At 48.4% G+C, this 27,934-nt stretch overlaps 1 protein-coding gene across 1 annotated transcript; it reads left to right on the forward strand.

The window, feature by feature from the left end:
* Nucleotides 1–235: 235 nt before the first annotated feature.
* DHCR24 (24-dehydrocholesterol reductase) lies at nt 236–27,934 on the forward strand. Its single transcript, XM_066269091.1, has 9 exons — nt 236–605; nt 3,816–3,971; nt 9,454–9,559; nt 10,248–10,366; nt 12,418–12,681; nt 17,879–18,022; nt 22,999–23,196; nt 23,570–23,748; nt 25,183–27,934. Exons 1-9 carry the CDS (start codon nt 375–377, stop codon nt 25,334–25,336), a joined length of 1,551 nt encoding a protein of 516 aa, XP_066125188.1. The 5' UTR covers nt 236–374; the 3' UTR covers nt 25,337–27,934.

Consider the following 27,934-nt stretch of genomic DNA (forward strand, 5'->3'; position numbering starts at 1 on the left):
TAGGTCCCGCGCTCCGCGCCCCAGCAACACCCGCGTAGCAGAGCACAGTCGACCCCGCCAGTGCGTGGATCCCCGGCCAACCCCTCCCCGCGCGTCGGCGAGGAGAAGAGGGTGGAGCGGCCTGACTCCTGCAGCCAATAAAAGCAGCGGGTTCCTGGTCCGATCTCCCGCGCGGCTCGCCATTGGTCGTTACTCGGGTCTCGGCCCACCGAACCTTTGCGACCCGAGCCAATCGCGAGGCAGCGAGGCGACCCCCGGCTCTCTAGAAGCGGGCGACAAGTGCTGGCGGGCGCAGGAGGGCGCTGAGCTGGTGGCCGTGACAGGCGACGCGAGCCAGCACCCCCTCCCCCGCGCGGCGCGCCGCTGGCCCCACCATGGAGCCCGCCGTGTCGTTGGCCGTGTGCGCGCTGCTTTTCCTCCTCTGGATCCGCGTGAAGGGGCTGGAGTTCGTGCTCATTCACCAGCGCTGGGTGTTCGTGTGCCTCTTCCTGCTGCCACTCTCGCTCATCTTCGACATCTACTACTACGTGCGCGCCTGGGTAGTGTTCAAGCTCAGCAGCGCGCCGCGCCTACACGGGCAGCGCGTGCGGGACATCCAGAAGCAGGTGAGCGCTCCCGGGGCGGCGTCGGAGCCTCGGGCCCGTGGGCTAGGGAGCCCAGACTGCACGGAGGAGGTGACGTTCAAGGAAAATTTGAATTAAAAAATGTGATGGTGGGGGCTTCCTGGGGGAGGGAGCGGGGTAACCAAAGGCTTGGAGAGAACAAAACATTGCCCTGATGTTTATGGAGTTCCCACTGTGTGCATAGCACCTGCGGATACCAGGGGGAATATAAAGTATCATAAGAGAAGGGGACTGGGGCAATGAACGGGTATCTATCACCAGGCCTGAACGATTTCAGAGGGGCGGGGGGCTTCCGGGAGGTGGAGCTGGCTAGAGACTGGAATTAGGGGAAATGGTGGGCGGGAGGTGTATCGGGTGGAGGGTCGTTTGTGAGTGGAGGTGGAGTTGGGGAGAAGGTTGAAAAGTCAGTTTGGAGCTAGGTTAGGGAGAGGCCTCGAGTTTACAGTTTATGCTGTAGCAGCAAGGAGCTTTTGACACGTTTAGAATAAAGGACTAAAGTGACAAGGTAGCACCCAGCCAAGGTGAGGAACTTCGCAACCTCTGAGCCAGGTGCTCACTGCTGGACAAGACAGCCGTCCACCTCCCAGTACCTCTGTACATCCCCCCGTGTGTCAGCATTCACAGAGCCTTGCCTGCTGCTGCTCAGAGCCGAGCCTCCTTCTTGCATCCAGGGCTGCCACGGACATCGGACATCGGGCCTGGGCAGGTTCTTGGCTCCCTCTGCCACTCCTTATGTTCCTCTCTCACTGGCATCAGGTTGCAAAGAGCTTCTGTTTCCTGATACCCCCTTCACCACAGGTGTAGCAGCCTCCATGTTATGTGTGCATTATGTTCTGGGTGCTGCAAGAAAGAGTGTGAAGATGGATGCTGAGAACATTCCTACCAGGGAGAAGACCATGGTTGGGATGGGAGAATGCAGCGTCTGCAAGTGCTCTGCTTGGGCTGCCCTGGTTTTGCTGGTCACAGTCAGGGCTCCAGAGCCCTGCCTACCCTCCCTCCCCAGCTGCACCCTCATTCATAGCTCTTTTTTGCATGTGTTCAGATTCTTCATTTACCTATTTTTCTCCCCCACCACAATGTGAATTCCTGGAGAGCAGTGACAGTTACCCAACTCACCTCTGGCCCATAGAACCTGGCCCAGAACAGCCCACTGAGCTCTTGTTTATTTAAACTAAACCGAAGGGCTCACTGTGGACAGGAAGACAAGGGGCTCAGCTGGCCCGGCCCACCACCCTGGACCTGACATGTGCCACACCCTGTGCCACTGATACCCATTTTTTTCTAATCCTCAAGCAACCCTAGTAGGTCTTGTACCTGTTCTACAGATGGGGAAAGTTGAGGTTCAAGCTGTAAGTCAGTACTCAAGATGTATAGTTAGTAAATGGGGCTGGAACCCAAGTCAGCTGATTTCAGAGCCTGAATTCTGACATTTTTTCTTTCCCATCCCAGTTCATTGTACCTGTAGGTCTGGTTCTGTTGCCTTACACCTAGCATGTTGTAATAGCTACCGGTCTGGTTGCCCCTTCTCTGGGCCCTTTCTTCCTCTTTTTGTCCTGTACATAGTCACAAGGGCCACTCTCCACAGCATTGCCTCCCTCCCCCAAATCTTGGTTGGCTCCAATCCAAACAATATTTCAGGCTTTATGGCTTCCTCATTCACTTCGTGTCATGTGGCCCACCCTCCAGCTTGAATGTAGCGCCCCTAATTCATTCCCTAAACCTCTGAGCTTGTGTTATGTCCTAGGACTGCAGAGTTGAGCAGGGGAAAGGCCTGTTTGGTCATGGAATCCCTCCTTCTATGCCTTCACCCCTATTCTCAGGATCCCTTCCTCAATAACTCCACTCTGCTTAGACATTGCTACTCCCTGTGGCACCCTGGCTTCTGATCATAGGAAAGTTCTTACCCACATTGAGCTCTTTGCCCAATCAGCTTCAGTGCAATCTCCCCCCAGACTCTTGGTTGCAAGTGATAGAAACTCAACTTAGACTGTTGAGCAAAGAAAGGGACTTTATTGACCCAGGTCCTGAAAAGTTTAGGAGTAAAACCGGTTGGTGCATGACTGAACCCAGGATCCCCCTTCTCCACCTTTTCATCCACCTGCCATCTCTTGGTTCTGCTTTCCCTGGGTTGACTTCATTCTCAGAGAGGCCATCTCCCTGTGGAGACCCCGGCAGTTTCTGGCTTACCTCCAACCAGCTTAGCAGCTGGTCTTCTTGGCTTGATTTGGATTATAGGCCTCATCCCTGAGCCGGTCACTATGGCTCGGAGGATGGACTCAGACCTCAGTCATATACCCACGTCCTGGGGCAAGGGGGAGAATCAACATCACCTGGATCAAAGGAAGATGGGAGTGTTAGAAGCAGATAAAGAAGAAATAGGTGGTCACAGGTTATAGCCCTTGTCCATCTCAGTAGGAAGGGAGCCCTTCCTGATGGGCTTGTCATCCACTGGGCCATCTGTTCTCTGTTTTGTGGTCTGGTCACTTTATAGTAGAGGTTTTACTAAAGCTCTTCCTTTCATTGGCTTGGTGGTCCATCCCTGCCCCTTTTTTCCTCTCCAAGTGATATGTAAGGTAACACATGGAAATGCTTAGAACAGGATTTGGCACATAACAAGCCAAGTTATGTTACAATTATATTAGCTGTTATTCTAATGACTACTAATACAAGCCCATCCGTCCTTCCAGAAGTCTGATAGTCCTGGCTGTGAATCTGGGCTCTGCTCTTCACTGGTTGTATGACCTTGAACAAGTTATTTTGCCTCAGTTTTCTCATCTGCAAAAGGAGATCATCCCAACCTTCTGGGGTTCTTGTGAGGATTACTGGGGCAGCAGGAGCACCCAGTTAATGGTTATCATTTGTGTGGTTGCTACTATTACCATTACAAAACCTTTCATGATCTTCCAGTTAGAGTTAATATTCTCAAGGCACTTTGATCCTCTGTTTCAGCTCTTTCTTCATTCTGCTTTGTGGTGTGGCAACACCGCAGCTTTTCTGTTAGCCTCACTAGCCAGGGAAATTCTGAGGGTTAAGCCAGGGGGCCCTCCAGTGCCTGGAAGAAGGCAAGGGCTTAGTATAAATGTTTGCTGACAAGTGAAGGTATCTTTCCCAGCTCTCTCTCCTGAAAGCAGGGCTTTGAACTGCTCTGAGGACCCTGGTAGGGCTAGCTCATCCTCTGTCCCGTGGTTGCAGGTACGAGAATGGAAGGAGCAAGGCAGCAAAACCTTCATGTGCACGGGGCGCCCCGGCTGGCTCACCGTCTCACTCCGGGTGGGGAAGTACAAGAAGACACACAAAAATATCATGATCAACCTGATGGACATTCTGGAGGTGGACACCAAGAGACAGGTGAGAATAACATGGTTCCCTGGCTCAGGGAGTGGGCAGGGCACGATCCCCCATACAGGTGACTTGCAGGGAGATGATTTCAGCCAAGGGCATCCCAGGGTAGACAGGACTGAGAATCCTGGTCATCACAAAAGTCTCTTCATCATTGCCATCCTCCAAAGCCCCACAGCTTTGAAAGAGATTAGTCATCGCCCCATCTCACAAGTGGGCAAACTGAAAGTTCAGGGGGATTCTTTGATTATCCACAGTTCCACAGGAAGACAGGGATAGGGAACCTGTGGGCCAAATGAGAGACAAAAGGGAACCTGTGCACCCCTTCCCAGTATGGAAGTGTGCTGGTAAACCGTGAGCTGTGGAAGTAGCTGAGAGGCTGAGCCTTGCTCCAAGCTTCCTGGGGACCCACCTGTTAATAGCTGTACACATGTGTATACTCTTTGGTTTATGTAGTAATTCTGGTTTTAAAACCTGGCTTAAGGAACCAGGAAATAAGCTTAATCAAATACAACACAGAGAAAGATTATATCAAAGCTTGCTTCCTTCTTTCTTTCAATCACAGCTTTATTTCTAATCGAAGACAACACAATATCCAATAGTAGAGAGTTGTTAGATATGTTATATCCACATGATGGCATTTTGTCGTGAGGCATTGGCCTAGTTACTTAATCTCTTGTGCTTTTTTCCTCCCTTAATAGCTTCATTGACATATACTTGATGTATGATAAATTGCACATAAAGTGTACAATTTGATAATAAATTTTGACATATGTATATGCCTGTGAAATCATTACCACAATAAAGACAATGAACATAACCCCTCACCCCAAAAGTTTCTTTTTGCCCCTTGGTAATCCCTGCCTCAGGCCCCTCCCTACCTCTTTCCCCACATCTCTAGGCAAATAATGACCCACTTCTGGTCACTGTAAGTTTGTGTGTAGATAGAGTTTTAAACAAGTGGAATCATGCATTATGTACTCTTGTTTTTTCTGGCTTCTTTCACTCAGCATAATTATTTTGAGATTCATCCATGTTGAAGCACATATCAGAAGTACATTGTTTTGGCTTTTTTGTTTGTTTTTTTAGCATGCACAAGAGAGAGAGAAAGAATCAGGAAGGAAGAAAGATGAGAAGTATCAACTTTAGTTGTTCATTGATTGTTTCTCATACATACCTTGATGGGGGAGGGGGGCTCAAGCTGAGCCAGTGACTCCTTACTCAGCCAGCAACTTTAAGGCTCAAGCCAGCGACCCTGTGCTCAAGCCAGATGAACCCACGCTCAAGCCGGATGAGCCTGCGCTCAAGCCGGTGACCTCAGGGTTTTGAACATGGAAGCTCAGTGTCCCAGGTTGACGCTCTATGCACTGTGCCATGACTGTCAGTCTGAAGTACATTCTGTTTTATTGCTGAGTAATATTCCACTGTATAGATATATTGCAGCTTGTTCATCCTTTCACTTATTGGTGGATGGTTATTCCAGCCTTGGACTATCACAAATGAAGTGGGTAGGTACATTTGTGGACATGCTTTGTATGGACATATGCTTTCCTATCTCTTGGTTAAATATCCAGGATTAGAAGGGTTGGATCATATGATAGATGTATGGTGAATTTTTAAGAAACTGCCAAATGGGCTTCCAATGTGTTTGTAGTGTTTTATATAAATATTTAATGCTATAAATTTCCCTCTTGAGCCATTCCACAAATTTTGATATGTTATCTTTTCATTTTATTTAATTCAAAATACTTTCTGGTTTCCTTTTTGATATTGCTTTGACCTATGGGTTATTTAGAAGTATGTTATTCTGTTTCCAAATATTTGGGAGTTTTCAGAGCTCTTGATTGTCACTGATTTCTAATTTAATTCAGTTGTCAGAAAATATACTTTGTGTAATCAAACTGTTTTTCAATTTATTGAGATTTACTTTGTGGCCCAGAATATTGTCTGTCTTGGTAACTGTTTCGTGAACATATTTTTTTCTGCTTGTTTGTTTTCTTTTGAGTTGTTTATTTATTTTACATTCAGTATTGTATTAGTTTCAATATTATACAGAATAGTGGTTAATCATATACTTCATGCACATTTTTTAAAATGTGTATTCTGTTGTTTTGATGTATACTATAAATGTCAATTAGGTCAAGGTGGTTGATAGTGTTGTTCAAGTCTAAATCCTTACAAATTTTCCCTCTACTTTCTCAATTATTTAAATAGGGCAATGATTATGAATGTTTTTATCTCTTGCAGTTTCATCAGCTTTTGCTTCATGTATTTTGAAGTTCTTTCTAGGTATATAAATAAATGTTTAGGAATTTATGTTTTTTTGTTTGTTTTTAGTGAGAGAGCAAGAGAGGGACAGATAGGGACAGACAGGAAGTGAGAAAGCTGAGAAGCATCAGTTCTTTGTTTCTGCTCCTTAGTTGTTCATTAATTGCTTTCTCATATGTGCCGTGACCGGGGGCTACAGCAGACCAAGTGACCCCTTGCTCAAGCCAGCGACCTTAGGCTTTAAGCCAGTAATGTTGGGGCTCAAGCCAGCAACCATGGGGTCATGTCTATGATCCCACACTCAAGCCAGATGAGCCTGCACTCAAGCTGGTGAGCTCAGGGTTTCAAACCTGGGACCTCATCGTCACAGGTCAACCCTCTATCCATTGCGCCACCACCTGGTCAGGCTCCAGGTTGACTTTAAAATACTTTATTGATTTTACAGAGACAGAAGAGAAAGGGGAGCATGAAATGGGAAGTATCAACTCATAGTTGCTAAATGTTAGTTGTTCATTGCTTACTTGTTGTATGTGCCCTGACCAGGGAAGCCCAGGGTTTCAAACCAGCAACCTTGGCATTCCAGGCCGAAGGTTTATCCACTGCGCCACCACAGGCCAGGCTCCAGGTTGACTTTACAGATGCTTCACTATCATCTTGCTTGCATTGTTTCCAACAAGAAATCTCTTGTCTTTAGCTTTGTTCCTCTGTATGTCAAATGTCTCCCCCCCCCTCACCCGGGCTGTTTTTAAGATTCTCTTATTATCACTAGTCTTAAGCAGTTTAATTATGATGTGTTCTGGTATAGTTTTCATCATAATTCTCATGCTTGGGATTCATTATAATTTTCATCAGATTTGGAAATCTGGGAATCTTTATTTCTTCAAATATTTTTTCTGTCTGCTTCCCTGTCCTCTTTGAGGACTGCCATCATACATATATTAGGTCGCTTGAAGTTGTTCCACAGCTTAACTCACTCTAGCTCACTCTGATGCTCTGTTGATTTTAATTTTTTTTCCTTGAATGTTTCATTTTGGATAGTATCTATGCAGTGGTTCCCAACCCCTAGGCCGTGGACTGGTACTGGTCCGTGGGTCATTTGGTACCGGTCCACAGAGAAAGAATAAATAACTTACATTATTTCCGTTTTATTTATATTTAAGTCGAACGATGTTTTATTTTTTTTAAAATGACCAGATTCAGGCCCTGGCCGGTTGGTTCAGTGGTAGAGCGTTGGCCTGGCATGTGGAAGTCCCGGGTTCGATTTCCGGCCAGGGCACACAGGAGAAGCGCCCATCTGCTTCTCCACCCCTCCCTCTCTCCTTCCTCTCTGTCTCTCTCTTCCCCTCCCGCAGCCAAGGCTCCACTGGAGCAAAGTTTGCCCAGGCACTGAGGATGGCTCTGTGACCTCAGCCTTAGACACTAGAATGGCTCTGGTCGCAACAGAGCAACACCCCAGATGGGCAGAGCATCACCCCCTGGTGGGCATGCCGGGTGGATCCCAGTCGGGCGCATGCGGGAGTCTGTCTGACTGCCTCCCGTTTCCAGCTTCAGAAAAATAAATAAATAAATAAATAAATATGACCAGATTCCCTCTGTTACATCCATCTAAGACTCACTCTTGATGCTTGTCTCGGTCACGTGATACATTTATCCGTCCCACCCTAAAGGCCAGTCCGTGAAAATATTTTCTGACATTAAACCGGTCCTTGGCCCAAAAAAGGTTGGGGATCACTGTATTACTATGTATTAAGTTTACTACTCTTTTCTTCTGCGATGTCTAATTTGCTGTCAGTCCCAGCCATTGTGGTTTTTATTTCTAGAAGTTTGATATGGGTCTTCTTCCTATCTTTTTATTGTCTCTACTTAACTTTTGAACATAAGGAATATAGCAATAATTATTTTAATGCCCTTGTTTGCTAATTTTATTATCTGTGTCAAGTCTGGATCTGTTTAATAAAAACAAATTAATTGAGCTTTCTCCAGTCTGTGGGTTAAATTCATTTGCCCCTTTGTGTGCCTTGTAAACTTTGATTGGATTTTAGACATTGTGAATTTTACCTTATTGGGTGTGGGATATTTTTGTATTCCTATAAATTTTTCTGGGATATAGCTAAGTAACTGGGAAACAGTCTGATACTGTTGGGTCTTGATTTTTCAGGTGAGGCCAGAGCAACATTTAAATCTAGGAGTGGCTGTTCCTCCCTATGAGTCAAGAGCATTCTGAGTACTAGTCTACCCAATGCCCTATGAAGCATGAGGTTTCCAGTCTGGCTCCTGGGAACAGATACTGTACCCTGCACTGTTACCTGTTATCCTTTCTGGTGGCTCTTTCCCGGGCCTTAGCCTCAGGGAGTTTCCTCGGGAATGCACTGATCTCAGCTTGAATCCTCATTGGGTACCTTTGGAAGCTCTTCAGTTTTCTTTCTGTAGTTTCCTCTCCAGTACTCTGTCCTGCAAATTCTCTTCACCCCAGTCTCCTGGGGCTTCGAACTCAGGAGTCCACCAGGCCCCCTGCTTCCCTGTCCCTGTACTGCGTAACCCCAGGGCATTCACAGAGCTCCCCTGGTTTGGTTTCTTGTCTCTCAACGGTCATTAACTTCACTGCCTGAAGTCCACTATGTTGAAAGTTCTTATTTTATATATTTGTCTGTTTTTTGTTTCCAGGCAGCAGGGTAAATCTGGTCCTTTTGTTCCATCTTGGCTGGAAGCCTGAGTCCACATGATGGCATATTAATGTGTCCATTAAAAATCACAGATGATAGTTATATAATAGTATTGTGGTAAATTTTAAAAAACAAGACAAGAGAGTGTGTATGTGTATGCATTGTATTAAAACATACAAAATAGCAATAGAGACATGCATGGAAAAAAGACAAAGTACTCTAGTATTCACGTTGATATGTATGATTTTTATTTTCTTCACATACGTTCTTTCTTCTATGTATAGGATTGTTTTTTCTATAATCTAGAAGTAAAGTAAACTAAGTATTGAGTGTAAAGATATTTGACAGGACAAGATTAAACAGTGGCAAACCCAGAGCTAAAACCCTACTCACCGGAAGGAAAGATACTGTCATGTCGTGGAAAGAGACCGTAAGGGCCAAGTAGGAATCTCTCTGCATTAATTGTTTGGGAAGGTCTGAAGGACAACTTCTGCGTGCAGAAGCCCCGTCAGGCCTGGCAGCCTCCTTGTGACTCAGGGTTTCTCTTCTTGTGTCAACAGATTGTCCGTGTGGAGCCCTTGGTGTCCATGGGCCAGGTGACCGCCCTGCTGACCTCTATTGGCTGGACCCTGCCTGTGTTGCCCGAACTCGATGACCTCACAGTGGGTGAGGGACTCAGACCATCTTAGGGTCAGAAGGGAGGCCCTTGGCCCACCTTCCCTCCACTATTCCATCTCTGACAGAAGTCCCCCCAATTTCAAAGACGAGGCGTTCCCTGCTGGCCATTTCATTTCTGAACAGCTCAAATTTCTGGACAGCACTTTTTAATCTCGGGCTCGAATCCTCTTTCCTGTGACGGATCCGTGGCTCAGTTCTGCCCTGTGGAATGCACAGTCAGTTCAGTCTTCCATTCCTCTGAAGACTTGGGTCCCTACAGCCTTTTCCTCTCCTGGGGGGGAAGGGGCGCCTTCGGTTCCTCTTAACTGTTCCCATGGGATGCAGTTCCCTGCCACCCAGACAATCCGCCCGTTCATCAGGGTCCCTCTGAAAATGAATGCACACAGGTATATAGATGGAGTCTGGCCAGAGGTGAGGGTATGAGTGCCTTTGATAGGTTCTCTTATCCATCTCCTTCCTCTGAGCAAGCCCTCACGCTCCCCTCTGAGCCCTTCTCTCTCCTGCTCTCCAGACCTACAGAGCTGGGCCATCTTCCCTAAGTGGACAGCCCATTTCTGCCAGTGCTGCCACGTCGCCCCTGTACTATGGGCTCCCCAGCTCCAGTGCAGTGCCCTTTACCCGATTCCCGCCAACCCCACACTCCTCAGCTCCTCCTGGCTAACGTGTGTCTCTGCAGGGGGATTGATCATGGGCACGGGCATTGAGTCATCATCCCACAAGTATGGCCTGTTCCAGCACATCTGCACCGCCTACGAGCTGGTCCTGGCGGATGGCAGCTTTGTGCGATGCACACCGGTGAGTTCAGAGAGCAGGGGTGTCTCCACCTGCCTGCCCCAAGCAACAAGGACCCTGACACTATGGAGGTGGCGTCTGGGGAGTGCTTCATCTGAAATACAGTTGTTCAGTTTGGGTCTCTATTCCTAACAACAAAGACTTATATAGCCCCTTATATGTGCTAAGACAGTGTTTAAATGTTTTATATATATTAAGACTTTTAATCCTTCAACAACTTTATGAGGCAAGTGCTATTATTAGCCACATTTTACAGATAGGATACTAAGGCATAGAGAGGCTAATAAGCTTACCCAAGGTCACACAGCTAGTAAATCCCACACAGCTGGGATTCAAATCCAGGTTATCGGGCTCCCAGATCCATGTCCTTAGCCATTCGTTACACTATACCACCGATGCAGGGGAAGTCAGGCCTCAGTGTCAGAGCTCCGTGTCAGATGGTGTGAGGGCTAACTGAAAGCAGTAAGGCCCTAGTCAGATGGCTCGGCTGGATGGAACATCGTCCTGACATGCAAAGGTTGCAGGTTCAGTCCCCAGTTGGCACACACAGGAACAGGTCAATGTTTTTGTCTCTCTTCCTCTCTAAAAAATCAATAAGTAAAATAAAAATAAAAAAGGCAGTAAAAGGGGCTTGTTTGGAGAAATAAAATAAAAAACAATTCTACTGCTCAAAGTGGGACACAGACATTTAAGGTATTTAGCCCAAGGAGTAGGACAGGATCGAAACCTTAGAGAAGCTCAGACCTCCCGAGCATATGGAAGAGGCCCCTGGGATGGAGGGACAGTGTAGCCTTTGGAAGCAGATGTTTCAGCCACCAGAGTCGCTGGCCTTGCAGAAGAGTCCAGGGCAGGACGCCCAGCTTTGGAGCTCAGGCCTTAGACAAGAGCAACCCCTTTCACATCAGTTTAGCCTGCTTGCCTAAACAGGCTGGGCCCTGCCTTCTATCCTGTTTATTATCAGCAAAGGGAGGAGACAAACTTTCATGAATTACTCCCCTTCCCTGAGGCCCTGTTTCCTCTCTGACAGATGCATTGTCAGGAGGAGAAAGTAGGTGCCATATGGGAAGCTGCTCGCTTAGAGCTGGGTGCACAGCAGATGCCTGGTTCTTTCTGCTGTGACCTGACTGATTAACAGTGGCCCAGATGGGGGTCCCCTGCCCACTTTGGCTGTTCCAGAGGCTTCAGCTGGCCCGCTGCAGAGCTTCGCTGCTCCGGCCCCTGCCCTGCTACCGCGAGGGCAGCAGAGACCACACAGCTGTCTTCTGGGTAAAGTTCAGATAAGGCTGGACTTTTCCAAAACGCACTTCTCTAGAATTAGAGAATCAGGATTAGAATGGCCAGGTGAAAAGTCGGTTGTCTGTCTCGGACAGATTACCAGACAAGAAAATGGTGATGTTAGAAGGAGATTTGGGGAAACAAATGAGGTTCTGTCAGCAGCACACTGGATCGGGAGTAGGTGGTCTTGCTGAGCCCCAGCATCCGCACTCACAGTGGGGAGCCCTGGGTAAGCCTGTCCGCTCTTGGCACTGGGGGCACCACATTTTGTTTACCTGTTCGACTGGAAGTGTTAATGCTGTCCCCTGGCTGTGAGAGGATTCCACAGCTAATGGACTGGGAAAGGCTTTGTGAATGTGGGTAATAGCCCAGAAGGGAGGCATTTTAATGTCCCCTGGTGACCATGACCCTCAGTAAGGATTCAGCTCTTTGTTTAGCCTGACCTGGGCTGGCCTTTACTTCCCAGTTTGGGGTCTTTGGGCAGTGCTGGTCCTGGCCTCTTCCTGGCAGCCCGTGGTCTGGGGGCTGCGCCTGGGAGGAGGAGGGCGGCGGCCCTCTGAGCACACCTGCACAGGACTGTGGAAGAGCACGTCCTGCTGAAGCTGCGGAGGGGGAGCGGGGCCCCAGGAGGTTTGCGTAGCGCCTCGTGGGGTTCACACAAGGTGATGACCGAACAGGAACTTAGTTCAGGCCCCGGGTTCTTTGTGCCCCTGTTGCCAACGTGCTGCAATGTGGGGCCTGGGTTCAAGTTCTCAGCATGTGTTGGCTCTGCCTCACAGTCAGAAAACTCAGACCTGTTCTACGCTGTGCCCTGGTCGTGTGGGACCCTGGGCTTCCTGGTGGCCGCTGAGATTCGCATCATCCCCGCCAAGAAGTACATCAAGCTGCGGTTTGAGCCAGTGCGGGGCCTAGAGGCGATCTGTGACAAGTTCAAACACGAGTCCCAGCAGCAGGAGAACCACTTCGTGGAAGGGTTGCTCTACTCCCTGGATGAGGCCGTCATCATGACGGGAGTCATGACGGACGAGGTGGAGCTCAGCAAGGTAAGCCCTGGTGTCAGCTGCGGCAGACTGAGGCCTGGGAGGAAGGCCTGGGTGCGCTGGGACTGAGCCTCTTACCTCACCCTGCCGCTGACAGCCACGCTCTTCAAGGCTGCAACCTGGGCAGCTCACCTGGGGCTTGGGTGACAGCATCTGTAGTCAGAACTGTCTTAGGCAATGACAAAAGCTTCATTTCCTCTGCCCCTACCACCTGCCAGGTATGTGCTTGTCTCTTGATAGGTATAATCGTTAATCCTCACAGCAACCCTATTTTATAGCTGAGGAAACTGAGTTCCAGGAGGTCACATAAACTGCCACAAGATGACAAAGCCAAAATTTGAGTAATTGATTTGTTGCCTCAGAGTCCAGATGGATACTTCTTCAATTTACTGTGTAATTTTTAATAGCAGTTTTTTATGAGAGTTTTTATGAGTTTTATTATGAGACTTGGAAAGTATAAATAATAGGAAAGAAAGGACTTGACCTGTAAACATGACCCAAAGCCAGATGTTGCTAATATGTTTGGCATATTTATTTCCTCTCTTTTTTGATGCATAGCTTTCTTTTTAAGTTTTTAAATAACAAAAGTAGTATAACAATGTTGAGATATATAAAGAAAAAAGTTAAAATAATATCTACTCATTCCCAGACATACAACCACTTTTAACAGGTGTGTGTGTTCTTTAAGGCCTATTTCTCTGTGTGTGTGTGTGTGTGCGTGCGTGTGTGTGTGTACACACGCACCCTCATTTCATTCCATAGGATCCCATTGTTGCATGTAAATAATCGACCTAACTTACTGCTTACTGATGAGTATTTATATTGCTTAATATGTTTTACCCTTAAAAGTAAGATTGCAGCCTGACCAGGTGGTAGTGCAGTAGATAGAGCATTGACCTGGGATGCTGACAACGTAGGTTTGAGATTCTGAGGTTGCCAGCTTGAGTGCAGGGTCGCCGGCTTGAGTATGGGATCATAAATATGGTCTCATGGTTGCTGGCTTGAAGCCTCAGGTCACTGAATTAAGCCCAAGATCGCTGGCTTGAGCAAGGGGTCACTAGGTTGGCTTGAGCCCCCTGGTCAGGGCATGTATGAGAAAGCAATCAATGAATAACTAAGAGCACCGCAACTATGAGCTGATGCTTCTCATCTGTCTCCCTTCCTGTCTTTCTGACTCTTTCTCTTTCTCTCTCTCTCTCTCTCTCTAAAAATAAATAAATAAATAAATAAATAAATAAATAAGATTGCACTGAAGATCCTCTTACATCTATCCTTGGCCTCTTGCATAAGCATTTCTATAGGATCGAGTCTAAGCAGTAGAATTCCTGACCACAAGGTTTGAGCACGTTCAATATTGATCTCTGTGACCAAACAGCTGTCTAGAAAAGTGTACGTTGTCCACTTCCAGCAACGGTGTGTGAGAATGCCTTTCCCCTCCACTCTTGCCAACAGTGTGTAGTATCGCTTTCTCATTTTTGCCAATCTGATAGGGTTAAAAATAGGATCTCGTTTTATTTTGCAGTCCTCAGGCCACTTGTGAGTTTGGACATCTCTTTGCACAGTTATTTGGTTTGTTTGTTTTTGGCTGTGATCACCTGTTCAAATTTGTTTTTCTTGCCTAGTATGATAAGCATTTTCCCGTGTTTTTACGCTGTCTTCAAAATGGTCGTATTTAGTGTGTACCCAAGTTGCCTTGAATGAATTCCCTGTCAGTTACTAAACCCCTGCCACATCATTGCAAATCTAAATTGCTTCCAGTTTTTTATTGTATTTAAGTTAATGTAGCAATGACCATCTTTTGTCTATAATTCATAGTAGAGTTAGTAGATCAAAGGATAGACACTCTGAAGACGCTTGATTCATACCTATATACTTAAAACCTTTTAAAATTGGGAGAGACCCAAAAAACATCTGGTACAGTTCCCTCTCCAGATAAGGACACGAGGCCCAGAGGGGGAAAGAGACTCCTGCGGACGCACAGCGAGCACAGGGCTTATTCATTTGGGTCTCTGACTCCTGCCTCAGTGTTCCTTCCCCTCTGTATCAGCTTCTAGAATTGAAAAATCATCCGCACGTATTGTCGGAGCACTGTCCTCGTGGGACACTGGTGAGCACTGGATGCCAGAGGCCCTGGGCCAGGAGTGGGAGCACCAGACACCGAGCCCACATGCCCTGGTGCTCCCTGGGCCCGGCCTCGGCAGCCTGCGTCGCTTCGCCACCTGGCAAGAATGCGCAGTTCAAGCGCTTTCCAGCTTCTCTGAAGCATTCCCCAGAGGCTGCCGTGGTGATAGCTGAGGGAGGGGCCCGGGCTGTCCCCTCCCCCACTGCACCAGCTCTTCTGTCGTCTGTTTGATGTGTTAGATGCCGCCTAAGCTGACATGTGGGCAGAGGGGTTTGTACAGCTTTTAAAATGTTTCAACACCCTGACCCTTTCTCCCAAGGAGAAGACTGAGACCTTACCCAGAGGCTTGTCTAGTGTCATTGGCAGAGGGGCTGGGACCTCAGGCCCCAGCCTTTGGCAAAGTATCCCCATGAGCAAGACCTTGATGCCCAGTGGGAACGGGGCCAGGGGAGGAGAGTGATAGGTGCCATTAGATGTGTGGACATTTCCTTTGAGGAACATTTTCTCCAAATATTCCTGTTTGCAAGGCTGCTCGGGAGTTTGTCCCTGTGTTCCAGGCACTGTGCTAGGCCCTCTGTGCACTCTGCTGTGCAGGTCTCCCTGTGGCCCTGGGAGGAGGCAGCCTACCTCCATTTGACAGGGGACGCCCAGAGGTGGGAAGTGGCCTGCTCTCTCAGCGCCAGGGATGGAACTGGGACTCACGCTGGCTGCCTCGTCTGTGTGCCCTGGACAGGTGGACAGTCTGGTTCTGGATCATATCCTGGGCTTCTCTCACATAAAGGGTTCCTGATAATTCGGTTGATGAGCACCAAAAGCACCTGTCTCCAGATACCCCAAGTCTCGATTTCATAATCCAGCTGGTGCCACTGCTACATGTGTGGTTGAGCCCCACCTGGGGTTAGATTGGACTGCTATGCACCTATAGGGCTTTAATCTCCTTTACATCAGCAAGCAGAGGCCAGCACACGGTGTCCTTTGTCCTACCTCACACTGTCCTCTCAGGAGCTGCCTTGGACCAGCAGCTTTGTAACCCGTTTTCTGGTACATGGCCCCAGGTTTCCTCCCTGCAGAGGGGCCTACCCGAGAGGCTGACACCCCAATAAGCAAGCACCCAAAGGGCTGGCTAGCTCCAGGGTGAAGGGGGTTGGCGAGGGGAGGCGGGGGAAGGGTGGCAGGCCAGTTGGGAATGACAACTGAACACCGTGCCCCCACTGTAGACAGGCACCTTGCCTGGCACTTTCTACATTACCTTTTAGTCTTCCAACCACTCTAGGAGGTAGTAACATCTCCAGCTTGCCTAAACAGAAAATGAGGCTCAGAGAGGCTAAGTAACCTACCCAGGGTCAGCCTAGTGTTTTATAAGTAAAAAAAGCAAATTGGGCAAGAGTATGCACAGGATGGTCCCATTTTTATAAACCTGTGTGTATGTGTGTACACAGAAAATAAACCTAATGAATACATATCAGCTTCATAGGCTACAGGAGTGAGGGTGAGGCTACAGAGGTCTCTTTCTATGTTATGTATTTCTGCAGGGTTTAAATTGTCATAGGGTTTACATTTGTGGCTTTCAGCTTCCCACGAGTGGTTGAGACCACTGGTGCAAGTTGCTTTTAGAATCAAGAAAGAAATTGGTAGCTTTTCTGTTTTGTTTTGACAATGCCCACATTCCAGAGATCACCGTTCACGGTTCTCTGCCCTCCGACCCTGGCCTTGTTGTGCAGTGTGGGGTGTGTCCTTGCCCTGCTTCGTGCCAGCCTGTGGCCTCGGGCAATCTCTTCACTCCTGATGATTCTCAGTCTCATCATGAAACAGGGACAGCCCTACCTGGAAGGAATAAGGAATGAACTCCTTACAGGCAGGTGACATGGCCTAGATCATAGCACCACTGTGATTATCCTCCAGCTCCTCTGGGGAGCTCACTTCCTGCCTCTGCTCCAACCTTCCCCTCCCTGATGGTCCCCTGACAACTTCTTCCTCCCCAACTCTCCTTACTTCCTAACCCTTTGCTGAGCCCACCCAGGTGGGTGTGATCTCTCCTTCCCCCTGTGCAACTCGGTGCCCCTCTTGCCCAGAGAAGCTGGTCTGTGCACGGGGCCTGAGTGTCTGCAGTTTGTGTACTGTACATGTCTGTATCATTTCCAATAGGCACCAAAAAAACTTCCACAGAGCATATATTTCTGATACCGTTTTACATGCGAAGAAACAGGCTGAGAGAGTGAACTGACCAAGGTCACACAGCTCGTGAGTGACTGGGCCACAGTTTGGCCTCAGCCCCCCAACACTGGAGCCTGCACTCCTTCGGGGCGGCCGCCCTGCCTCTCTCCAGAAGCACCTGCCCAGAATTCATCTCACAGATGAGGAAGGTGGTGTCGAGAGAAGCTAAGTCATCCTAGGGCTCACAGAAGGTGAAGTCCTGAACCATTTAGGACTGAAGACATCAGTTAAACAAAATGTAGGCATTGGGGGTCACAAAGGTCAGTGCTAAGTAGTAATATAGGTTTACTCCATGAGCCCCTTCCAGTGAAGGGGGCTGCTTGGGCGAGCGCCGTGCTGAGAATTGAGGGGCCTGGTCTCAAGTGGCAGAGAAAGTTCCATGGTTAATTAATTAGTGCTGGTCCCACAGCTATAGGACCCAGTGAGGAGGAGGTGGGCCACAGTCCACATGTGTGCCAACACTGGCCTAGTGGGAGGAGGGAAGGAGGGACGGAGGGAGAGAGGAATTCACCTGCGTGGAGCGCTGCATTGTGATAGAAGCCGGTAAACATTTACACTTTGATTTTCTCATGGAGAAGAAGCAGCAGACTAGGTCGGGGTCGCTAAGCCCTCTAGACTGTCAGGGGCTAGCTGTTGGGCCCTGGGCACACACACCACTTAACCTCTGAGCTTCTGCTCGCTCTGCTAAGAGAATACCCACTGTGCTTAACCTCGCCAGGCTTTCAAGAGTCTCCAAGGCAATAATAGACATGAAAGAGCTTTGAAAAGGCCAGGAGTGCTGAACAGAAGCCAGGTATCGCTATTACACCCTGATGGCATTTGGTGCTTGTCTGTGGGCTGACACAACGCCCTCTGTCATTTCAGCTGAATAGCATTGGCAATTACTACAAGCCGTGGTTCTTCAAGCACGTGGAAAACTACCTGAAGACAAACCGGGAGGGCCTGGAATACATCCCCCTGAGACACTACTACCACCGGCACACGCGCAGCATCTTCTGGGAGCTCCAGGTGAGGCTTGGGTTTCCCAGTCAGCCTGGCCCCTCCCAGACTGCTGGGCAGGGAACCAGGAGAGTTCACCTTGTAGCTGCACTGTCTCCCTTAGGGGAAAAGTGTGGCTTTGTCCTGGGGAACTGGAACACCCTCTTACACAGCAACATAGTCGCTTCTTTCACGGAAACTGCGGGCTCTCACTGAGCACCTGAGAATGGGCGCTGGGCGGGTACTCTGGGGGAACACTGTCGCGTTCCGTCCTGGAGGAACGGTAGCCTAGCCTGCAAGGGCCATACAAACAGAAAGAAGAAGTGGCTAGTCTAGTCCTCAAGCTTGACAGGTGAGCAAGTATTTGCTGTTGTACATAGAGGGATGGGGATCAGTGACATTTTAAATAAGGGCATCGGGAAGGCCTTTCAGGAGACGACTTAGGAGCAGGAACCCAAACGTAAGGGGACAAGCCACGCCGAGCTCGGGCAGAGAGTGGTCTAGGCAAAGAAAGTGTCAGAGCACACATCCTCAAATGGGCTGCATGGGCTTGGTTTCTTCTCATTTCTTCTCACTGAAGTAAAATCATATAACAAAATTAACCATTTTAAAGTATACAGTTTAATGGCATTTAGTACAGTCATGATATTATGCAATAATTACCTCTCTCTAGTTCCTAAATGTTTCATCACCCCAAAAAGAAATCCTCTACCCATTAAGCAGTCGCCTCCCATTCTCCCTCTCCTTAGCCTCTGCCAACCATCAGTCTGTCCTGTCTCTATGCATTTGCCTGTTTTAGATTATCTCATATAAATGATATCATACAATACATAGCCTTTTGTGACTAACTTCTTTCAAATAGCATGTTTTCAAGGTTCGCCCATGTTGTAGCATGGGTCAGTACTCATTCCTTTCTATTGCTGAGTAATACTCCATTGTATGGGAAGACCACGGTTTGTTTATCTGCTCATCTGTGGTTGGACATTTGGATTGTTTCCACATATTGGTCTTGTGAAGAATGCTTCCATGAACACTCATCTACATGTATTTGTGTGAATACTAGTTTTCAGTTCTTTGGGGTCTGTGCCTATGCATGGAATTGCTGAGTCACATGGTAACTTTGTGTCTAACTTACTGAGGAACTGCCAAACTTTTTCCACAGTGGCTGAGCCATTTCACACTCCCGACAGCTGTGTTCGGTTTCTCTACATTCTCACCAACCCTTGTTATTTCCTGGGTTTTGATTATAGCCAGCCTAGTGGGTGGGAAGCAGAACCTCATTGTTATTTTGATTTGTATTTTCCTATTCAAAGAAGTTCCTTTGCCCATTTTTAATTGGGTTTTTTGTTTTGATTTATAAGAGTTTATATACTCTGACTACCTGATCCCTATCAGATATATGACTTATATTTTCTCCCATTCTATAGGTTGTCTTTTCACTTTCTTGCTAATATGTGTTGATACACACAAGTTTTGTTGAAGTCCAGTTTATCTATTTTTTGTTATTTGTGCTTTTAGTGTCATATGTAAGAATACATTGTTAAATTCAGGGTCATGAAGAGATGTTCCTATGTTTTCTTCTAAGAGTTTATGGTTTTAGCTCTTATATTTAGGTTGTTGGTTTATTTTAAGTATTTTATATGATAGAAGGTACCTAGTTATCCAGTTGTCACAGCACATTGAGTGTTTTTTAAAACAGCAAGAAAGCCCCTGAGCCAGAACCATGTTGGAAAATGTGGCCACATAGCAGCTGGAGCCTAGATCGTGTGTGTCCTCATAGGTCAAAGAAGGACTTTATATTTTATTCCCAGTATGATAGGAAACTGGCAGGAGGTTTTGCAAAGAAAAGTTATATGACCTGATTTTTGTTTCAGAAGAATAACTTTAAATAGCTAGATGGAGAGAGTGGATGGGGCAGAGGAGGCAGTGAGTGTGGAGGGAAGAGGATCTCTGAGTCTGGGCGCTCGCAGTGAGGAGGGAAAGAATATCAAATTGGGAGAGTCTGCAGTTTGGCCCGAGACTGGAGGTACCACTGACAGCCGTGGCAACATGGGGAAAGGTCTGGGAAGGGAGACCGGGAGTTTGGCCTGGAGCATGTCAGTCTGAGGTCCTTTCAGATGTCTAGGTAGGACATCGAGTGGGCAGCTGGCTCCATGTCAGGACTTCAGGGCAGAGGTGAGGTTGCATGTATCAGCGTGGGCAGGACTGGCATTCAGGATCAGTGGTTTTTAATTGGTGAGCCACAAGGATTTTTAAAACGTGCAACACCTGACTATTTAGTAATAGGCACTGACCTCTTTTCTTTTAGAGTGTCAAAAAAATGACAACAGCCAACACAACAATAGCCATCTAGTGTGAAGGAATCAAAATTATACCTATTTTTCTTTTTGTCAGATCAGCAAAAAAAAAATTTTTTTTTGGTGTGCTGCAGAATTTTAGTAATTAGTTTATCTGTGCCATGAGGTGAAAAAGGTCGAAAATGGCAGTTCTAAGTGATCTTGGCATTCCTGCCACCCGTGGGCCATGCCTGGCTGGTCCAGCCCCTTCTTCTCACCCAACTTGGTCAATCATTTGGGGTCAGGCCTAGCTACATCATTTTCACAGTCCAGTGTAAAAAGCAAGAAAAAGTACCATTAAAGGTATTAAGTTACAAAAAGTTCTTTTCCCTTCCATAAGAAAGTTCTTTTTCTTATCATAAATATTTGTTATTTAATGTTAAGTAAAGAGAAACATTTAAATTATTAGTATTAGTTTTCCTGTTCATCTTTTAATATAATATAAGAGTATTTAATTCTTCATGCATATGTATTTCATTCTTAAAATACCAATGGAAATAACTACAAAATTAACTCAACTGGGCCCTGGCTGGTAGCTATGTTGGTTAGAGTGTCTTCCCAATACACCAAGGTTGCAGGTTCGATACCCAGTCAGGGCACATACAAGAATCAACCAATGAATGAATAAGTAAATAGGTAGAACAACAAATTGATGTTTTTCTTTCTCTCTTCCCTTCTCTCTAAAATCAATAAATTTTTTAAAAAATAATAAAAACTAACTCAACTTTTTATTTCTCTTCTTGATAGCATTCGTATTCTGCCAACACTCCACCCTGGCTATCAGTGAGTAAGGAAGGACTGAAAAGAAGGGACTCTGGGCAGCCTGTGTCTCCCTTCCCTCTGATGTCCTCATTTTCGGCAGCGTAGGTGGTTGGCTAATACAGGGAAGTAAGGAAGGGGAGGCAGGTCCTTGGCTGTTCATATTTCTTAGAATGCCATGGTGTCACAGGGCCTGCCTCTGGGGTCTGGGATCCTGGGTCAGGCTGGGCCCATCGGACCCGGACTGTAGTGGGGCGGCCCTGCAGCCTAGCAGGGTAGAGGAGGCCAGTAGCGGCTGGACACAGGTAAAAGCCAAGAGCAGTTGGAGAGCAGAGAGCCAGGGAGGGAAGAGGCTGTGATGAGGGTCCCTAAAGTGACCGACTGTAGTGTGTGGGACCAAGAATGAAGCCAGGGGTGTGGGACTCGAGGCTACTTCGAGGTAGAAGAATGGATGATGGGGTAGACAGAGGCAGGAAAGGAAAGTGTAAATGGCTTTTAAGCATAAGAAAGGTGATGCAGTCTCACTCGGAATTAAAGGCAGGTGAAACAAGACTACAGGAGTCTCGTTTTCTACCTGTCTGAATGAGAGATGCAGAAGTTTGATAACGCGCATGCTGGCCAGGGCTCGGGGAAACGGCGGCTCCCGCGTTGTCTGGGAGAGTATAAAATGGTACAAGCTCTTAAAATAGCATCCATTAAAGTTGCATACGCTGAAGCAGAATTTTCCACTTCTAGGAATTTATCTTACAGATAAACATACGTGTAAATGGGCAAGGACACGTGCACAGAGGACATTCATTGGAAGTCAGAAAATAATCTCAATGCCCATCAGTCCAGAACTGATTAAATAAATTAGGCTATATCCATACAGTAGGTCAGAGGTCAGCAAACATTCTCTGTACAGGGCCAGGCAGTAGTTTAGGGTCTTTGGACCATGAAATCTCTCTAGGAGCAACTCCACCCTTACAGCTGAAAGAAGCCATAGACAGTATATAAATAAATAGGCATGGATGTGTTCCAATAAAACTTTATTTACAAAACCAGGGGTGGGGGGAGGGGGCAGATTTTTCCCAGGAGCCGTAGTTTGTGGGTCTCTGCTACAGCGTTAGGCATCCACGATGAAGGATGAGGAAGAGCAGCCTCTGCACAGGAAGGTTTCTAGGGAGACCGAGTTGGGGCAGGCAGGTGGGTGGCTCTGTAGGGGCCACAGGAACATGAAGTGGAAATGGCTAGTCTTTTCTGGGGTTGAAGGTAGCCATTGAGCTTGACCTTGAAAGGTGAGCAAGACTTTGCTGCTGTGTGTGGAAGAATGGGGAGCAGTGACATTTTAAATGGGGGAACGTGGTTGGTCAGAGAAGGCCTCTCAGGAGATGCTGTAAACCAGTGGGCTCACTATTGACCTGAGCCAGACCTTGCGCACCCCAGAGAGAGCTGTCCCTGGATGTGTGACCTTAGAAAAATTGCCTAAGTTCTCTGAGTATCCCTCTTCTCATTCAGTGGTATTTATTTCTCAAATGTTCACGAATGTCTGCTCCATGCCAGCCACTCTGACTTCAACAACTAGAATAGCAGCCATAGCTACCTTATTTTGTGCAGGCACTGGGCTGAGTGCCTTGATATTTGGTATGTCCCTGTTCTCAAAAGTCCTATTTTACAGATAAGGAACGGCGTTCAGTTAAGTAACTGAGAGGTTAAGTAACTAGCCCAAGGTCATCACAGCTGGTAAATGCCAGAGCTGAGAATCAAACCCTAACCCAACTAGGTAAATCCTGGGTACCATGATGCCCCTCCAAATAGGACAGTAGACCCTATCACACATATCAAACACTGGAGGAGCACCTGGCCCCTGGCACCCAGAGATACTTATCTCCTGTTTGTTCCTTCTCTCCATCTTCAAACTTGATCTTTCAGGACATCATCCCCTTCGGCAACAACCCCATCTTCCGCTACCTCTTTGGTTGGATGGTGCCTCCCAAGATCTCCCTCCTGAAGCTGACCCAGGGCGAGACCCTGCGCAAGCTGTACGAGCAGCACCATGTAGTACAGGACATGCTGGTGCCCATGAAGTGCCTGATGCAGGCCCTGCACACCTTCCACAACGACATCCACGTGAGCCGGGGCACGGCAGGGCGAGCCAGGAGCATCCCTGAACCATGTGACTGGCCTTGGGCATACCTGCCTTCTGGGCCTCAGTTTCCCCAGCTGCAGTTTGGACATGTTCAGGCATGGCCCTGATGGGAGAGAAGTTGTAGGGCCCAGTGACAAGCACTTGCATTAACTGCTCAGATTGTACCCTCTAGGGTGGTGGAGTTGGATACTGTCAGCCAGGGCTTTGGGGTTGGGGTGAAGCTGTGAGCGGCCAGAGTGGGGCCCCTGGAGAGTGCTGCAAAGCCTCCCTCTGGGTAGGTGTGGGGTGGGCCGGTGGTGAACCTGTCGCCTGTTGGAGAGAAAGCACTAATACCTGCCTCCCTGGTCCACCCAGGTCTACCCGATCTGGCTGTGCCCGTTCATCCTGCCCAGCCAGCCTGGCCTGGTGCACCCCAAGGGGGATGAGACCGAGCTCTACGTGGACATTGGAGCGTACGGGGAGCCACGTGTGAAGCACTTTGAAGCCAGGTCCTGCATGAGGCAGCTGGAGAAGTTCGTCCGAAGTGTGCACGGGTGAGTGGTATAGTCCCTTTAGCCGCCAGCCCCAGGGGGATGCAGAGAAGGGCCAAGGTGGCCAGCTCCGGAGCCAGGCCAGCTGGTGGCTTTGGGCCTCTGTCACTGGGGTGGCCTCTGCTTCGAGAAGTGCCTGTGAAAGTGAGGAGGTGGGAGTGCAGGGCTCTGACCCTCTTCTCTCTGCCTCCCCCAGGGCAGATATTGGGCTGGTTTTCCATATGTTCAGGGGCTGCCACTCCGGGTTAGAAGGCCAAAGCTAGGGAGGGAGGGATTCGTGGCTGTGAAAGCTACACAGAGGCCTGGGACAGAGCGGTGCCCAGGAAATGGCCCGGAGCGAACTACTGACCTACATAACATGGACAAACCTCAGGATAAGTATGCTGATTGAAAGAAGCCAGGAAAAAGGAGTACCGATGTTTCTATTTATATAAGATGCCAGAATCCGTGAAGGAAGCAGATCTGCCTTGGATGGTAGAGGGCGATCTCGGGCATTAAGGAACATTCGGTGGTCGTTAAGGTCATGAGCTCCACTGAGGTGATGGTTTCTAGGTTGTATACATGTCAAACTTAGTAAGTTGTGTACTTTGAATATGTGCAATTTATCAAACATCAATTAAAAAATGAAAAGAAAGCAGTCAGTGGCCTGGCTTGTGGTGGTGCAGTGGATAAAGTCGACCTAGAATGCTGAAGTTGCTGGTTCGAAACCCCGGGTTTGCCCAGTCAAGGCACATAACAACAAGCAGCTACCAGTTGATGCTTCCTGTTTGTCCTGCCCTTTCTGTCTCTCTTTAAAAAATAAAATCTTAAAAAAAAAAAAAAAAGGCAGCCTGACCAGGTGGTGGTGCAGTGGAGAGTGTGTTGGACCGGGATGCTGAGAACCCAGGTTCGGAACCCTGAGGCCCCGGGCTTGAGCGTGGGGTCACTTGCTCTGCTGTAGGCACATATGAGAAAGCAATCAATGAACCACTAAGGAGCCACAACGAAGAATTGATGCTTCTCATCTCTCTCCCTTCCTGCCTGTCTGTCCCTACCTATTCCTCTCTCTGACTCTCTCTGTCTCTGTCACACACAAAAAAAGAAGAAGAAGGAGTCAGCAGCCCTGTCATTCAGCAGCCCTGTCAGGGAGGCAGTGTGTGGTGCACTTAGCACAGGGGAGAAGCCAGCAGTCCGAGTTCTACTTCTGATTCTGCCTCCACTGCCAAGCCTCTTAATACCCTAGGCCTCAATTTCCCATCTGCGAAATAGGGATAAGAATTCCCACACCACTCTCCACTGCTAGGTCATTAGAGTATTAAACAGAAATCTTCCCAGAGTGCTTCCTGCGCTGGAAAGCATGCTACTTATAAGGGCGGGTGGATTCTCTCACACCCCCTTCCCCTCCCTGCCCCACTGACACCGCCTGCCCATGCCCTCACCCCCCTCTCTGCTTCGCAGGTTCCAGATGCTGTACGCAGATTGCTACATGAACCGTGAGGAGTTCTGGGAGATGTTTGATGGCTCCCTGTACCACAAGCTGCGGGAGCAGCTCCACTGCCAGGATGCCTTCCCTGAGGTGTATGACAAGATCTGCAAGGCCGCCAGGCACTGAGCTGGAGCCCACCCGCAAACAGACAGACGCGTGGGTGGACCCAGGGCCAGGAGGCCTCTTCCCTTCACTCAAGCTTGGCTGCTGTCCCAGATCCACACTTTCAGAAACACCCCTCCAGACCTCCCATGCAGACAGCCCCGTCGGACTGCTCCCAGCTTCCGGGGGCCACCCAGTGGAGTGGGAAGGACATGGGATTTGGAGTCAGTTGAACCCGAGTCCAGTTCCCAGTTCATTCACTCATTAGCTGTGTGATTCTGGGTGAGCCACTCAACCTCTCTGAGCCCAGCTCTTCATCTGCTGATAGGGGTAACAGTACCTGCCTACAAGCTATGGTAGCTACTACTGCTTCCTGTTCAGTATTGCATCTGACCGAAGTGCTTTGGATTTGGTAGTTGAGTCCCAAAGGCTCCATGTTAGGTCACCTGGGCACCGGCTTGGCTGGAATGATAAGAGGGTGCCCGAGTTGCACTGCTATTGCTTCAGTCAGCCGGAATTGCTCCTCATGGGGGAAAGGAAGGTTCCTCTCCTTCCCTGGGGTCTCAGAAGGGCAACAGATGGGCGGGCGGGCCCAGGACGTGCTGTGCCAAAGCCAGGTCCGATCCCAAAGTTTCTCCGCCGTCCTTGGCGATGCCCTGCTGCCCCTCCCTCCTTCACGCTCAGGCTTGCATGCTCCCCCTTCGTAGAGGACGTCCCTGGGGAGGACATTTCAGGGTTGAATCTCGTCCCGGCCCAGGCCTGTTACTCCGCCCAGGTGGAATGAGTGGTTTCTGCTCTGAATTGGATCCAGAGGATCTGGGCTCATTCTTGGCTTTCCAGCCCTCCGTGCCCTTTGTCCCCAGGACCCGCTTAGTTCTGGCGGGATGCGTCCACACTGCCCTGTGGCCTCGGGCGTGGGGTAGAGCACACCTGCCGGAAAACGGGGCGCGTCATTGTTCAGTTCTGTGAGGATTCTCACTGTGGGGCTGGAAAAAAGGAACATCAACTTTATTTCTCCAACCACTCATCCCCTTTTTTCTCCCCCTCCCCAACTGTAGTTAATTTCAGTGCCTTACAAATCCTAAGCTCAGAGGAAAGTTAACTCCATTTCCGTTGCAGAGGGGAAAGACCCTCCCTAGGTCCTTACCCACTTATTAAAGCTTGGTTGTTTATGCAACTCCATCTTAAGAACTGCCCATCCTCAGCTGAAGACCCAAAATCTGAGAAGGAATTGTGTCCTGTAAGGGAAGCTGGAATGAAGTGAGCTGTGCCAGGCAGTGACATTCTGAGACAGCACACTATACCAGGGGTCAGGAGACCTAGGTTTCGGCCCCTGATGTATTTGTCAATGAGCTGTGTAACGGGGCAAGTCATGTGTTCCTCTGAACTACAGTTTTTCCTCATCCCATCGTGTCAGTACTGACAAGACCTCCCTGGGGCCATTCTGCATGGCTGTCTTACACCCCATGGTTGCAAAACCCATGTAAAGCCTCATTTGTGTGGAAAGTCAGAGGAAAAATAAATGATCAAGTGGACACTTGGGGTTGGTCTGTCATTTAAGGTCCTTTCTTCAGCCCAAGGCCAGCTCTCGTTTCAGAAAGGCTTGTAGGAAGTGTCAAGTTGAGTCACTGCAGGTTGGGAGAATCCTCAGAGCCACCCTTTGACTGATGGATGCTCACCCACCCCACCCAGGGCTTGGCATGCTGCAAAGTATCTTAGCATGGTCCTGTGAGTGCTGGGTGCATCCACAGCACACAGAAGGCAAAGGAACTCCCTTACCCATTTGGCCTCTGGAGGGGGCATGGGAAAAATATAAGAAACCTCATTCTCTAGCTTGTATACAAAGCACATGAATTCTGGCAGTATCTCGGAGTGGGCCCATGTGCTTCCCGCTTGGGGTTAAACTGATGATCCTACTTGCTGTAGAGGAATGGTTAACCCAGGTAGATTAACCCAACAGATAAGACTCCATTATTTCAGCAGTGGGACCTCCATCCTTTAGCTACTAAGAGTGGCTATGTGCCAGCAGCCTCTGCTGTCCTTAGTCCTACAAACCAAAATCCTGTCCTTCACAGACCTCGCCCAGAACCTGGGGCTTGTATGGGAAGGTCTTGGGATCACACCAGCCTCAGGTTAATAATGTTTTGCTCCGACAGTATCTTGCCTGGAAAGGGCAGTCTTCCCAGCATGGTAAGCTAATCGCTTTTTCTTGTAGCCAGTCCCGCACTGTCCAACCATGTGGTGGTTTCAGATGGAGTTGAACTTCGCACTGAGGAGTGGGGGCAGTGTGTGGAAAATAGTAGAATAGGCCTCTCCCTTCAGAGCCACAAGTTTCTAGGCTGCATGAAGGTTTTCGGTAAAATCAGTTTCAGCCAGTTTCTTTGGCTGAAGGGATGCGTAATTCAATTGGGTATTACTAAAAGGGAAGGGGGGATGGAATAGGGGATGTTGTGTGATTTTTTTTTTCCCTCCTTGATAATGGAGCCCAAGGAGAAAGGCATGTGTCTCCCCTGGCAAGCTTTCACAACTGCAGGCGCTGTGCCTATTGTCCAGAATACTTCCTGTCCCTGTGGCTGTGTGGCTGCCACTTCTGTAAAAATAAAAGTGTGACCTGGAAAGCAA

This window comes from Saccopteryx bilineata, chromosome 3, assembly GCF_036850765.1.
Source record: "Saccopteryx bilineata isolate mSacBil1 chromosome 3, mSacBil1_pri_phased_curated, whole genome shotgun sequence".
Classification (NCBI taxonomy): domain Eukaryota; kingdom Metazoa; phylum Chordata; class Mammalia; order Chiroptera; family Emballonuridae; genus Saccopteryx; species Saccopteryx bilineata.